The 13,839-nt window shown below is 38.6% G+C and overlaps 1 protein-coding gene across 2 annotated transcripts; it reads left to right on the top strand.

The window, feature by feature from the left end:
- Nucleotides 1–311: 311 nt before the first annotated feature.
- LOC134661175 (6-phosphogluconate dehydrogenase, decarboxylating) lies at nt 312–12,967 on the top strand. 2 transcript variants are annotated; one of them, XM_063517137.1, is made up of 12 exons: nt 312–429; nt 3,386–3,497; nt 3,804–3,918; nt 4,088–4,239; nt 4,822–4,914; nt 5,764–5,914; nt 7,632–7,742; nt 7,961–8,104; nt 8,536–8,690; nt 9,333–9,422; nt 11,007–11,207; nt 12,794–12,967. In XM_063517137.1, the coding sequence occupies exons 1-12, from the start codon at nt 422–424 to the stop codon at nt 12,911–12,913; spliced, it is 1,452 nt and encodes a 483-aa protein (XP_063373207.1). In that variant the 5' UTR covers nt 312–421; the 3' UTR covers nt 12,914–12,967. The 2 variants fall into 2 exon arrangements, with proteins under 2 accessions (XP_063373207.1, XP_063373206.1); XM_063517136.1 differs by lacking the exon at nt 312–429 and adding an exon at nt 3,027–3,055.
- The last annotated feature ends 872 nt before the right edge of the window (nt 12,968–13,839 follow it).

Raw genomic sequence — 13,839 nt, 5'->3', positions numbered from 1 at the left:
TACTATCTTTGTCTTACACTAGTACTAGCATCCAAAAGAAAAGGATGAGTATAGTTTTTTTTTGTTCCTATTTACTGACAAATTGGTTTGACCATCTATATATAGCTAGTGAATTTGCTAGTGAAGCATAGAAGATTTTTTCTGGATCACCATCATCAGTAGCGCAGTAACTAGTGAGCAAAAAACGCTAGCCTTCATTGTCAAATTTGATCATCCCGTCTGGACGTGTCCAGCTGACTTAACGCTAGCAACATTATGTGGTGACCGCCACAAAACCACGGTGACTACGTAAAAATGACAAGACATGCTTGACATTTTTGACATTGGGATGAGTGCCCGATCGGCTTTCGGTCAGCAAAGTAGTTAGCGGAAGATATTTTATAAGTGCATTATTTTCTTAAGTGTTAAATTTGTTTAAGACATGGCAGAGTAAGTACATCAATTAATTCTTTATCTTTATAATTTAGTGGGTGAAAACCACTATATTTTATGAGTTCGTCCACTTTATTATTTATCGATATAATTTGAGATCATGACGTGAACCTACGTAATGTGAATTGTAAATGCTTTTAAATAATACTTGATAGTGTCGTTACTAAAAATGATTAACATAATCTATAAATTTTTCTTCATATACATATTAAATCGCCACCCTAATATGTTACTTTATGACCTGTGGCACCCTTCCGTTTTCAATGTCATTGCCTGTAAATCTGTTAATCATAAGTAGTACTTATTAAGTAGTTTGGCGTACCTAAGTGGGGCATAGATATGAGCGCCGCGCCGGCGCGCCGCCGCCGCCGACAAAATTTTCGCGCCGCCGCCGCCGACGCTGCGCTATCGGCGTGGCATCGGCGTGACCTTGGTAGTTGCTACTACTTTCGGAATCAGATAATATATTTTTAATCGAGTTTAGATCATTAACGGCGCCACTTCGAATAGTTTATAGGCATTCAAAAGGTATTTTAGGCCCATATAATTCAAAAATATCGAAGGCAAATGCAAACTTATCTGTCTAGTAACCGCGCTACTAGTCTTGGGGAAACGAAATTATTTAATATCAATTTTAACATCAATATGCTTGTAATAAACATACTGATTTCCTTCCATTTTTATTGTGGAACGTTCCACATTACAATTTATAGATTGTATATATGTATACACTAGACATATGTCAATCACAATGAAAAAATTAACTGTGATCAACTCTGGCTAACGTGAGACTCGAACCCACATCTTTGGATTACCGATCCAATGCATAACTAATTTTTCCAGCTATCTATCCGTCATTTACCGCGAATTTAACCATTGCAAGCATGGTTAAACGTCTTTAAAAGGTATTGTTAAATCCGGAAGGGATTCAACTAACTTTATCTATGGGAGAGCTGTAAACCTATTATGCCTAACTCCTACTGCCCTAGTCAACCTTAAACAACCCTAATTCCCTAGCCCTACCATAGATTCAGTTTACATATAAATAAATATAATAAATAGGTGTCTGCACCTTTGCGACCTACGGGTACAGACGGAAGGTTGGAAGGATATGGGTAAATGGGTTTTTGGATAGTCACTGCTAGTTACACAGACTCGTGCAAGGCGTGAAGGTGTCTTATGCCACAGTGACGGAGTAACCTGGTCGATGAAGTAAACACGGTGTCCAAATGAGAAAAAGAGAGTTTATTTACAATAATTATTCTATTTACACAAAAAATCTGCATATGAGTTATTTTATATAATGAAAGTTACGTTAGTGTGCGTTTCCGTAGTCGGCGGTTTTGTTGTCCCAATTTGCTCTGCTGCTAATGTAGTCGTATGTTCAACGCACGTGAACAGGTATAAAATGGGGTTAATTTTGAGATATTAAGCGTTTCCACGTCCAAATGTCCGGCCGTTGGCTTCGCACGGAAGGGCGTTGGAATCGGGTCTCAATTAAACTTGGCCACTGTTCAAATTCCAAGCTTTGCTCTCTCGCAGCTCAATCTTTGGCCTTGCATCGCTCGCATGGAATTAAGCCGCTATCTGAACCTGCAAGTTTTTGGCCCTGTTTGGAGCTCAACTTTCGGCCTGTTTTAAAACGCTTGAGCATTGGTCCTTATCCGATCTTAGCTCCATTGCAGCTCGGCCTTTGACGTCGCACGAATGCGCCCGCAGGAAAGCTCCAGATCTTTAACACTATGGCTTCAGTCTTTATCGGCCTGCGCTCTCGCTCTGCTCTCTTACAGCTCGGCCTCGTACAGAAGCGCGCCGCAATCGGCGCTCCAGGCGTTCGGCAGTCAGCCAAGCTTACACTTGGCGTTCGATTCTTAGTTGTATGTTTACCTGCAGCTCATTCTCTGGCCTCGCATTGGGAGGCGTCGAAATCAAGTCTTCGGTGTTACATGGAGCTCGGCGTTGGGCCTCACTTTTTGACATAAATCGGTTTTGTTGAATCGATATTGGTTAATGACGGAGCTCGATTTTCTTTGGACTGTCGACAAGACGTTTGCCTGATGCAGTCAATCCGCAATTTTTAACTTAGCACAAAAGATAAGGGCCTCGCTAAGATCTTCCGGCCAGAGCCTCGCCAAGATTAAGACCGCCTCTGATGCCGCGCGATACCGCTTATCCACAGTTTATACGATATCATTTTTTTTCGTACCATTATTCATAAAATTATCCTTGAAAATAAAAAATGCATTTATTTCATAACTTTCTTAGAGCAAAACCATGTTTTTTCGGTAAAATTTTGGTTTGAATTCTTTTTTCATTAATCGAAGGTGTTTCAAGGCCACGCCGCCGATTCGCCGCCGCCGCCGACCAGTTTTGACCGGCGCGCCGCCGCCGGCTAAATGCCTATCGGCGCTCATATCTAGTGGGGCATAAGTAAAGGCTTTTATACCTTGAAGGTTATCTGAAGGTGACTCCTAGTAAATGATTGAAAGTTCTCTAGCCTGAATTAGTGTGCCGTGGAGGGAATGTTCATATTATTTTAATTATTTTAAAATGAGTATTTTTAAATATAGATTAAAGTTTTACAAGTTTGTTCCTCTATAATACTAGCAATGTTAGTTATAAGGTATTTAACAAAAAATATTATTACATTTACTTACATTAGGGTATTTTCCTACTAGTCAAATCAGTTTCTTTTTTATTTAGAACTGTCAAAACGATTTGCTAATATGGAATTTATATGAAACATTACATTGTGACGTCATGGTCAACTTACCTACTTTTTCTATTTCTATCCGATTTATTAAATAGAACTTGTGTTTGAAAATAACTGCTATCTATGTTTTTCTAATAATTATCTGGTGCTTTATTTCATGCATGTTGTAAAATAATTTATTTTAAATTCAGGTAAATACCCTAGTTGTTTAAATACTTATTGTTAAATTAATGATTGCAGACCAAAAGCTGACATTGCCCTCATTGGGTTGGCTGTGATGGGCCAGAACCTCATCCTCAACATGGATTCTAAAGGATTTGTAGTTTGTGCATTTAACAGAACAGTTGCCAAGGTATATACTTTTTATAAATTAGCACTCTTTAGAGATGTCACTTAAAAGTATACTATGAATTGTGGGTCTTAAAGGTTGCAGGAGGTCTTTGGAGGTTTATTATAAATACTGGAAGGCACTTTAGTTTGTCAATACATTATTTATTATTTAATTCACAAACACAACATTTCATGATGGCTTTTGGAAGTAGAGTAAGTTGACATTCTCAAGTTTGAATTAAACATCATTCAAGCCAGTGTCGATTGCATATCCACCCTCTTCATACCAACAGTGGGTTTCCTGTGCCTATGAATATGTTTTTTACAGGTGGATCAATTTCTTGCTAATGAAGCGAAAGGAACAAAAATTATTGGAGCTAAATCCTTAGAAGACATGGTTGCAAAACTCAAGAAGCCAAGAAAAGTTGTCATTTTGGTAAAAGGTAATTATAATATAAGACATTATGATTTAAGCAAAAACCTGTTTGACTAGCTGCAATGTCACCAGTAATATTATACCAAAAAAGCATGAATTATAACATGTGTGTTGTTAGTTGTCACAGTGTTATTTAAGAAGGAGAGGAGTGAAGGTATATATTCATTATGTTACAGCTGGGACGGCAGTGGATGAATTTGTTTCAAAATTGGTTCCACTATTGGAGAAAGGTGATATAATAATAGATGGTGGTAACTCTCAATACATGGACACACAGCGCTGGTGCAAGGAACTGAAGCCCACTGGGATCCACTATGTGGGAATGGGTGTAAGTGCATTTATGTTAAATAAAAATAACTCTACTGACTACAGATAAAAATAACTCTTAGGAAATTATTTGATTTATACCAGAAGTAGATAACAGAATATATAAGTAAGTCTACTTTATGCTTTGATTCTTCATACCACTTTATTGTCTTTTGTACTGTGAATAACTCTAATAATTTCTCTTGAATAGGCATTTTGTTTGAATACTGTAGTTATAATAATTTTATAATAGGTTGATACTTCTGCTTAAGTAATTATACAACATGATATAAAATAATTAATAGTTAAACAAAATTGCTAGTAGCTAACAGAAAACTTTAAACTTAAATTCAACATGACTTGAATAATTTTATTAATGTAACATCAAAGCAATTGTAGGTAAATGTCAATGTGGTTAAATTTACAATATTAATATGTATGATCAGATACAGCCAGCAGCAGAAGTTGCTAAGCGGGCCAGGTGTCCGAAATGATCTTGACGCGACTTTATTGTTAAGAGAATAAGAGCGTGTCAAGGTAATTTTGAACACCTCGCCCGCTTAGAAACTTGTACTGCTCAAATATATTAGACGACTTGTCGCAGGTGAGTGGGGGGGAGGACGGCGCCCGGTACGGCCCGTCGCTGATGCCCGGCGGCCACCCGGCTGCCTGGCCCCACGTCAAACCAATATTCCAGGTATGTGCTCTCGACCAATCATTCCTGAGGTTGCTTTCCATTTTCTCACAAAGCCATGAAGAATCAAACTCGTATTATCCTCCCTGAAGAGGTTAAAAGTGGCTCTCAATGTTGCATTTATTATGGTACGTTTACACGCTTGCCGAGACTTGGCAAGCGTGTACAAGCTTCAAGCCTTTACAAACGCTTGGATGCCATTTACATTCTTGCGAGTGCGTTACTGCAGTGTTCCGGACAAGCAAGCATGGCAGGCGTGGCCGTTGAAGTTGTGTCGGCAATTGCTCTAAGTAAACACTAAACACGCGCCAACGTGTAAATACGTTGCAAGCGCTTGCCGCAAGCTGCCTTTGATCTGTCTCCAAAAACCGACACTAGCCCGGATCGCGACAAGCTCTTGCAAGCTCACGCAAGCCAAGCCAAACAACCCCGTTCACACGCTTGTGTTTGTGGAAGCTTGTCGAGACTTGCCAAGCGTGTAAACGTACCATTAGCTGTATGATATTTTGGATTTGTAAAGAAGAGTTTAAACATAATTGGGCTACAATAATTGTGGTGCTGATCGTACACTATTATCGCTAGGTTCACTTGTGTTCACTTGTGCTTTAGTCGGCAGTCAAAACGTGGTTGAAAGAATACATTTCAAAGTCAAGTAGCTCATTTACTGCTAAGCTATTCTTGTTTTTTCTGTATCCGGTGGCAGATATTCACCGCTTTACAACAAAAATCAGTGATGACGTGTTGTTGTTAGCTCTGAGGCCGCTGAGTGGACGCTAATAGCGGGCGGCGCGACGAGCGGTAGATCAAGGTCATTCATACATTGCTCGCGACCAAATCTTTGTTTCTGTGCAGGCTATCTGCGCTAAGGTGAACAACGAGCCCTGCTGTGACTGGGTGGGAGAGGACGGCTCCGGCCACTTCGTGAAGATGGTGCACAACGGCATCGAGTATGGCGACATGCAACTCATCTGTGAAGCCTACCATCTTATGAAGGACGTTTTAGGTATTTTTCTGCGTTATTGTCACATTTAGAAGCCTTCACTTTCAATGCTGGGATGCCGATTTGTGCCTGACATAGTTTTAATTTATATAACCTTTAATGAATCAAACATCACCTAAAATCTACTTTTACAGTACATATGGGGCACTAGTGCGTAAAATAGCACTTTTCGTGCGTATGTCGAAACTTTAAAGTGCCATATGTACTGTAAAACGTTGTTCGATACACGTGCGAATAGGTAATTCGCAACTCGTGTCGATTTAAAACACTCCCTTCGATCGTGTTTATAACTATTAAAAGAATACTATTTTGCAACTGGGTGAATGGTCAAGAAATAAATCAACGGAAATGAAGTTAATTTTGTATGTTTGGGGTTTGGGGTATATTCAGTTCAACCGTGACCGCCAGTTGGAACTGATGAATTTCAATGAAATATAATCATATAGGTAGTGCGTATCTTCTGGGTCCCCTAAAACGAGATACTTATTCATAATCAGATCATTTATTTGCTTATGCATGCAAATACAGTTATATAATATAGGTACAGTCACTTGTTATAATAATAATGTATAATGGGCGGACGACGGATGCAATATACGTCAAAATCATGTTGTCTTATTTAAACTAATTTTAATTACGTATATCATGATGATTGACATGATTTTGACGTATATTGCATCCGTCGTCCGCCCATTAATTTTGTAACACAACGAAGGCCACAAAAATGTCTGACACGATCTTATTTCTAGAGCCATAAGAGCGTGTCACATATTTTAACGGCCTTCGAAGAGTAACATATTATTGCGGGTGACTGTACTCTTAAGTACTTACAATACTTACATGCTAAAATTGCTTATGTTATGTAAGTTATGCATATTAAAATTATTAGGTAAGTACATGTCGTTCAATAGGACTAAATAAAATAAAATAACATTAACTTTCACGAAAAAATCATTTATTGTTTAATATGGCCTATTAGTAAGGAAGTCTTTCACTTTCTTGTCAAATATTCTAAAATCTTTACGCCTGGATTTATTTTGGTTAATATTTTGATTGCTATGTTATTAATCACTATTATAAAGATAAGATAGATAAAAGATAAAATATAGTTTATTCAAGTAGGCATAATTACAATGCGCTTATGAACGTCAAATAAAGCTAGGTAGACCGGCTCCAACCCTACACCTCTGCCCCGAGAAGATTTAAATCCCCCCTCAATTGGAGGAGGGTATCCCAATATGGGACCGGCAACAAACTCGGCGGGACACATCTTATCAAAAAATAATAATTACATCTTATAATTAACATGCATTACGAGAAAATAAGGAAAAAGAAATACAATTTAAATTACTATAGAATTCATGCAATTATACACATAAGGTGTAATAGAAATTAGATTTAAAAATATATACATATGTACATGGAATCATACAAATACTCTTTCAGAAAACATATCAAATTCATACAAAAGGAAAAGAAAAAAAAAGAAAAAAAAAATAAAGAAAAGAATAAAAAGAAAAGAAAAAAAAAGAAAAGAAAAAGTGGCCGAAACTTGATTTTGTTATTAAAACAAAAAAAAATCACGAAATCAATAATTGCATCTTTTGGGTTGGAAACGTGAAGCATCATCCGATTATTTTCATAGTAGAAATCAAACACTTGCGTAAAATATTTAAGTTAAACACAATAAACCATGTCTGTGCATTATTCAACATTTCAGGTATGGATCAAGGTGAAATGGCGCGTGTATTTGAAGAGTGGAACAAAGGCGAATTAGACTCGTTCCTTATTGAAATCACAAGAGACATTCTCAATTTCAAGGATTCTGATGGTAAGGAATAAGGATAGTGTGAATAAAAGCAAATGATAATATTACGTAAAATGGCTTTAAGCAGAAACTAATCCATCACAGTCAATACCGATTTCTGTTTACCAAATAAGTTTATACTTGCATGGAAGTTGGTATGTTTAGCTGTAAATAAAAAATATATTATAAAGCAGGGTAGTGCGGTATTGTCAATGGTGTTTGCAACGGTTTGTTTGTTGTAGGTAAATACTTGTTGCCGAAGATTCGCGATTGCGCGGGCCAGAAGGGCACGGGCAAGTGGACGGGTATCAGCGCGCTCGAGTACGGCGTGCCGGTCACTCTCATCGGCGAGGCCGTGTTCGCGCGCTGCCTGTCTGCGCTCAAAGGTCAGTCACGTCCATGGTAGCAATAATATTATAACTAAGTACATATGTAGGTTATACTATACGCGATCCAACATTGAAGCACGTGGCGTTGTACGCAGTCGTCGAGCGCGCCTGTCGTTGGACTTTAACTATGACGCACAAGTAGGGAATACAATCCCGCATGAGGAATTCAATCCCGGTATTCCGCGGAGTTGTCATTTTCAGTCCCGCTGGATCCCGGTATTTGCGGGATCCCACAAGTTAGTATACAGTTGTACGAATTTGTACTAAATTTGAAGGTTTAAAACAAAAAGTTAACTACAAAATAAAATACAATACAAAGAAACAACGAACATAAAAACAAAATACAAATGAAACATTGTATTTGGGCGGCGACGGAGCAGCGTGGCGCCCGTTGCGTCGTCTTATTCAATAATGAAAGTGTATTGTAGAGGAGCGAGTGAAGGCGAGCGGCGTGCTGCCCGGCGCGGCGGGCAAGTTCACGGGCGACAAGACGGCGTTCCTGGAGCACCTGCGCAAGGCGCTGTACGCCAGCAAGATCATCTCGTACGCGCAAGGGTTCATGCTGCTGCGCGAAGCCGCCAAGGTGAGAGCGTTCATAACTTGCCAGGTATAGTTTGTAGCTTTCTAGTAGACCCCGAAGACTAATCCTATTGTCTATTGTTAAGAAAAACCGCTCGTGCCACGTGCCACAACCACCTGCATAAAAAATCGGTACTTCGGTTACTGAGTGCCGGCGAGTCGAACGCTACAGAACCAGTCTAAAATGTGTCATCGAGATGCGTAACAAAGGCGCGTTATCGGAGAGCGCACCTACACTGGTTTTTTGAGCGTTGGACTAGCCCGCGCTCAGATGCCAAATAGAATAATTAGGACCCTTTTTTGCAGGTAAGTAGCACGTGCGGTTTTACTGAACAATAGACAATAGGATTAGCCTTCGGGGTCTATTAGAAAGCTACAAACTATACAACAACTGTAGCCGACCACTAACTAACCGCATAACCACCAACAACTCGCGGCTCTTCCGATCTTCTAAAATAATACAACGGACATTTTCTACATCAATCATAATTTGAGATGATAACATTTTGTTGGGTTCATACTTTTTACGTGCGTTTTGTAAGTAGACAGAATTTAGTTTTTGAACTTTCAATTGTTCACATTATGAAAATTTAGCCAACACTATATGTATATATTTTTGTAAGATATGTTATCTATCGTGGGTCAGGTGCATCAATGGAACCTGAACTACGGGAGTATCGCTCTCATGTGGCGCGGAGGCTGCATCATCAGGAGCGCGTTCCTCGGCAATATCAAGGTACATATATGTATACAATAGTGATTTGTATTTGTACAACAAACTATCAAAGTATGATATTTCTTCGAGCACTTATTTTGAGTACCGTGCAAGCGAAAGATTTTATAATCGAGCGATCTTTCACGAGTGCGCTGTTTATTATATATTTCGGCAAGCTTTTTTATTATTGTGAGGCATAATTTTACCTCGACTCTTATGCAATTTAGTCCCAGTACTATCATTTTGCATGACCTAAATGACATTGACATAGTGATAAGTTCAGCGTGTAGTATTCGTGTAGTTATCTCAATGTCAAAGTTAATAAATAGCCGCGGTACATTGTACCTATGCCTAAATATTCAATGACTTTTGGAATTTAAACAAGTGTCCATTTCATTTGCAAAGTATAATACCTATTCAAGCATATTACGATGTGAATATTGACTTAATTCACAAAGCAAATTTTGAACCAATTGTACTTAAATAGACAGTATAGAGATTACGAAAACCCACTGGTATGTTTGTTGTTCTCGTTTAAGATATTAATTTCGATGGGCGATCGAAATACGCTAGTACGTGAAATTCTTAGTGTATCATGGAACATGATTTGCCTAAATTGGACACCTATATCAAGATGTGCCTTATAAAATATAATACGGCAGATCGATGGTACCGCATTCGTCGATATTCGTAGTCTGCTTTTTTTTTTAACTTCCTATGGGCGTTCCATACTTTGTCCTATTATCTGGGGGCATGGCAGTGCCCCCGCCAAGTCGAGCAATTATTATTTATTTAATAAGATACATCGTTATTCTTAAATATAGTCGTAGGCCCATCAAACTCAACAATAAGTTTAACTGAGGGGTCATCATCGCTAGTTGTGTAACTATAATAACTCTAGTAGAATTAATTACTGCAATATCACAGCATTCACAGCACATCGTAAAATATTTTTTCTACTCCCGTACTTTTATTTGTTATTTAAAGGGTCGTGCACACACCTTTAGTTACCTTACCTTATAGTTGTCAAGACAAGCCTTTAGTCAATTCCCCAAAAAAGAATTTGTGCTTACACGCAGTATCTTTTTGGCTATTTTACGATACTTCGTGTAATGACCACTTAAAAAATATTGAATGAAATACAGTGTTGCCAACCTTATTTTAAATGTCAACTCTGACAAATAAGCGAACCATAGACATGTTTTTTTAAAATTCGTTTTTAGCAAAAATGGAGGGTACGGGCGGGAAAAGAATGAATGAAATTAAAAAAAAAATATGTTTATGGTTCACTTATTTGTACACGCACGCACGTATTATGACATTTAAAATAAGGTTGGCAACACTGTATTTCATTCAATATTTTTTAAGTGGCTATCACACGAAGTATCGTAAAATCGCCAAAAAGATACTGCGTGTAAGCACAAATTCTTTCTTGGGGAATAGACTAAAGACTTGTCCTGACAACTATAAGGTAGGGTTTTAAATGTGTGTGCACGACCCTTTGACAAATAAAAGTACGGGAGTAGAAAAAATACTATAGATTTGTAGACCCTGGTGGCAGGCACTATCACAGTCCTAGGTTATAACACCAAACACTTTGATCAGGACGCGTTCACGAAGAACCCTCAGCTGTCCAACCTGCTGCTGGACCCGTACTTCACGAAGCACATCGGCGCGTCGCAGGAGTCGCTCCGGCAGGCGGTGGCGCAGAGCGCGCTGGTGGGCGTGCCCGCGCCGGCACTCGGCGCCGCGCTCGCCTTCTACGACGGCTACCGCGCCGGCGTCTTGCCCGCTAACCTGCTACAGGTAACTTAACTTATCAACACAGACAATCCAACCTCTAGACATAGCATAGTCGCGCTACCCCCTCTGCCACAAATATACGGTAGTTTTATTCCATCTTCGAGTCAAGTGTCAGAATCCCGTGCCGTGATTGGTCCGTGTCTTTGAACGGTCCAATCACGGCACGGGATTCGCTCACCTCGTCCCCCGTACCCCAGTATTTTTGGCAGCATCGGTTTCATGAAAGAATTGGCCTAAGCTCAGTCTAGAGGTTGGATTGTCAGTGCTTATCAACCTTATGGTAAGTACTTACCATAAGGCTCATAAGTGGGCGTTTTCTAAAATAAATATTGAAAACCCGATTCTCCCACATCCTGGTGTTTTTGGGTTCTTTCAACTCGGAATCACTAGCATATTCAATCCTGATGATAAAAAAAAATTGTATGAAAATTGTACATTCCACTACGTCACGTTACATACAAGTGAAAAATTTTCTTATACTAAAAACGTGACGTAATGGAATGGACATTTTGGGACATCTTTATTTAATGGTAGGATGGAGAGTGCTGTCGATTCTGAGTAGAATGAGCCCAAGAACGTCCAGATTTGAAAGAATCGGGTTTTCGATATTTATTTTAGAAAAAGCTCAAGTAAGTCGGCAGCAGAAGTTGCTAAGCGGGCAAGGTTTTCAATATTACCTTGACACGCTCTTATTCGCTTAACAATAAAGTCGCGTCAAGATCATTTTGAACACCTCGCCCGCTTAGAAACATCTGCTGACTGTAACTTTCATTCAATAGTCATCTATTCATCGTGGTTCTCTATAAGAGCATAACAATACATAAATTACTATTTATATCTTTTTTAACATGCACCAAACTTGTCGATTCCCTAGAAAGGCTACGGAATTCGTCATAATCTTGATAAATATTAGTCGCTATTTTTTGTGAATTAAGTAACTTCATTAAGAAGGCTTTCTTTTATTCGCGATTTATGAATATTTCATTTTTGCCTCCTCAATTTTTATATTATATTTTTGTTAGGGAATCCCCGGTTCCGATACTGATGTTGTATAGAAAACCAGTACCGGAAGCAAACCCTAATTTTTATTGACATACCTAAAAGGTCCAAATTCATGCAAGTTGACTGGGAAGCACTTTACTGCCTTGATTACATTACCCGCCAAGGTGTTCGATGCTGCCGTGACAGTACTTGCTAGTAGCATCCTGAAGATCGGTTTTCCTAGGATAACGGTGCCGTCATATAGCGGCCGTCTCCATACTAAATAATACGGCTAAATATGGATGTCGTAGTATTTGTATGGAGTCGGCCGCTATACGACGGCACCACTTTCGGAGGAAACCAAAACTTTACTGCGTTAGGCCTTTTCACATTGGTCTGCCATAATTTACACACTACCCATGTTATCATTATTACACACATCCTCTCAATTGTGGAACGGCCCCTCGGGCCCGATCAATTTTGAAAATACAACAAAATATTTGGATAAAGCTGAAAATCTAGTTACTTTCCACAGCTGAGGAGATACATACGAGTACATTAGTTAATTATCTGCAACGTGTATTTAGAGCTTGAATGTGTGTGTTCAGGCGCAGAGGGACTACTTCGGCGCGCACACGTACGAGTTGTCCGCGAGGCCGGGCGTGTTCGTCCACACCAACTGGACCGGCCACGGCGGCAGCGTGTCCGCCTCCACATACAGCACCTAGACATGCTAGCTGACTGCACACTAAGGTGGTATTCAACAGTAGCTGCAGTAAAAAGAGAGCATTTAAAAAAAACATTTGAGTGATTCACGTATTTTTCGTACAAAAACTTGTACAAAATAAGAAAGAGTAAAACTATTTTTTTTAATACCTAAGTTTGTAAAGTTTAAACATTTATATCATAATTAATCGAAAGGCAGTCACCGTATAGTCGCTAGTGTTCACATTTCTTAATAAAAAAATACGTAATGATTGTCCCAAAGAGTGTTTTTACAATATTACACTATTGAAAATCGAAAATATTTTACAATATAATAAACACACTTGTACAAAGTTGTACCTAAAATGAGATGAACGAGCCAACGTAGTAAAATTTGTATAAACACAAACAAACACCTGAAACCTAAGTAACATTGAATACCACTTTAATTCAGCTTGCACCATTTCTTTGGACAACGGAATTGTATGTTTTAGACAAGTGCATTTATTTGACTATAACGGAAAGTATACTTGGTCAAGCAGAACTTGACAGTAGAAAAAGGCAGCAAATTTGAAAAATGTAGGCGCGAAGGGATATCGTCCCATAGAAAATTTGAATTTCGCGCCTTTTTTTACTGACAAGATTTGCTTGAGCAGTTATATACATACTATGAAAAAAAAATCGATTACTGTATTTGCATTGCCCCAAAAATTACATTGCAGTCTGAACAATTGTCTAGATTAAGCTTTTTTAATAGTTTGTATGTTTTTTCCTGTGGTGTGGCGATACCAGCCAAGTAATTCATTTTTGATACATTAGATTTTTTTTATAGTGAGAGTAATCCATATTATTGTTGATGTTGAATGTTAGTATCGAATGAAAACATATGTTTTTAAGTACCTACCTATAAGAGACAATTTTGTATGTTATTAATATCAATTCGAAACTT

The sequence above is a fragment of the Cydia amplana genome, chromosome Z, assembly GCF_948474715.1.
Source record: "Cydia amplana chromosome Z, ilCydAmpl1.1, whole genome shotgun sequence".
Lineage (NCBI taxonomy): Eukaryota > Metazoa > Arthropoda > Insecta > Lepidoptera > Tortricidae > Cydia > Cydia amplana.
This window is presented reverse-complemented; position numbering and strand designations above follow the sequence as displayed.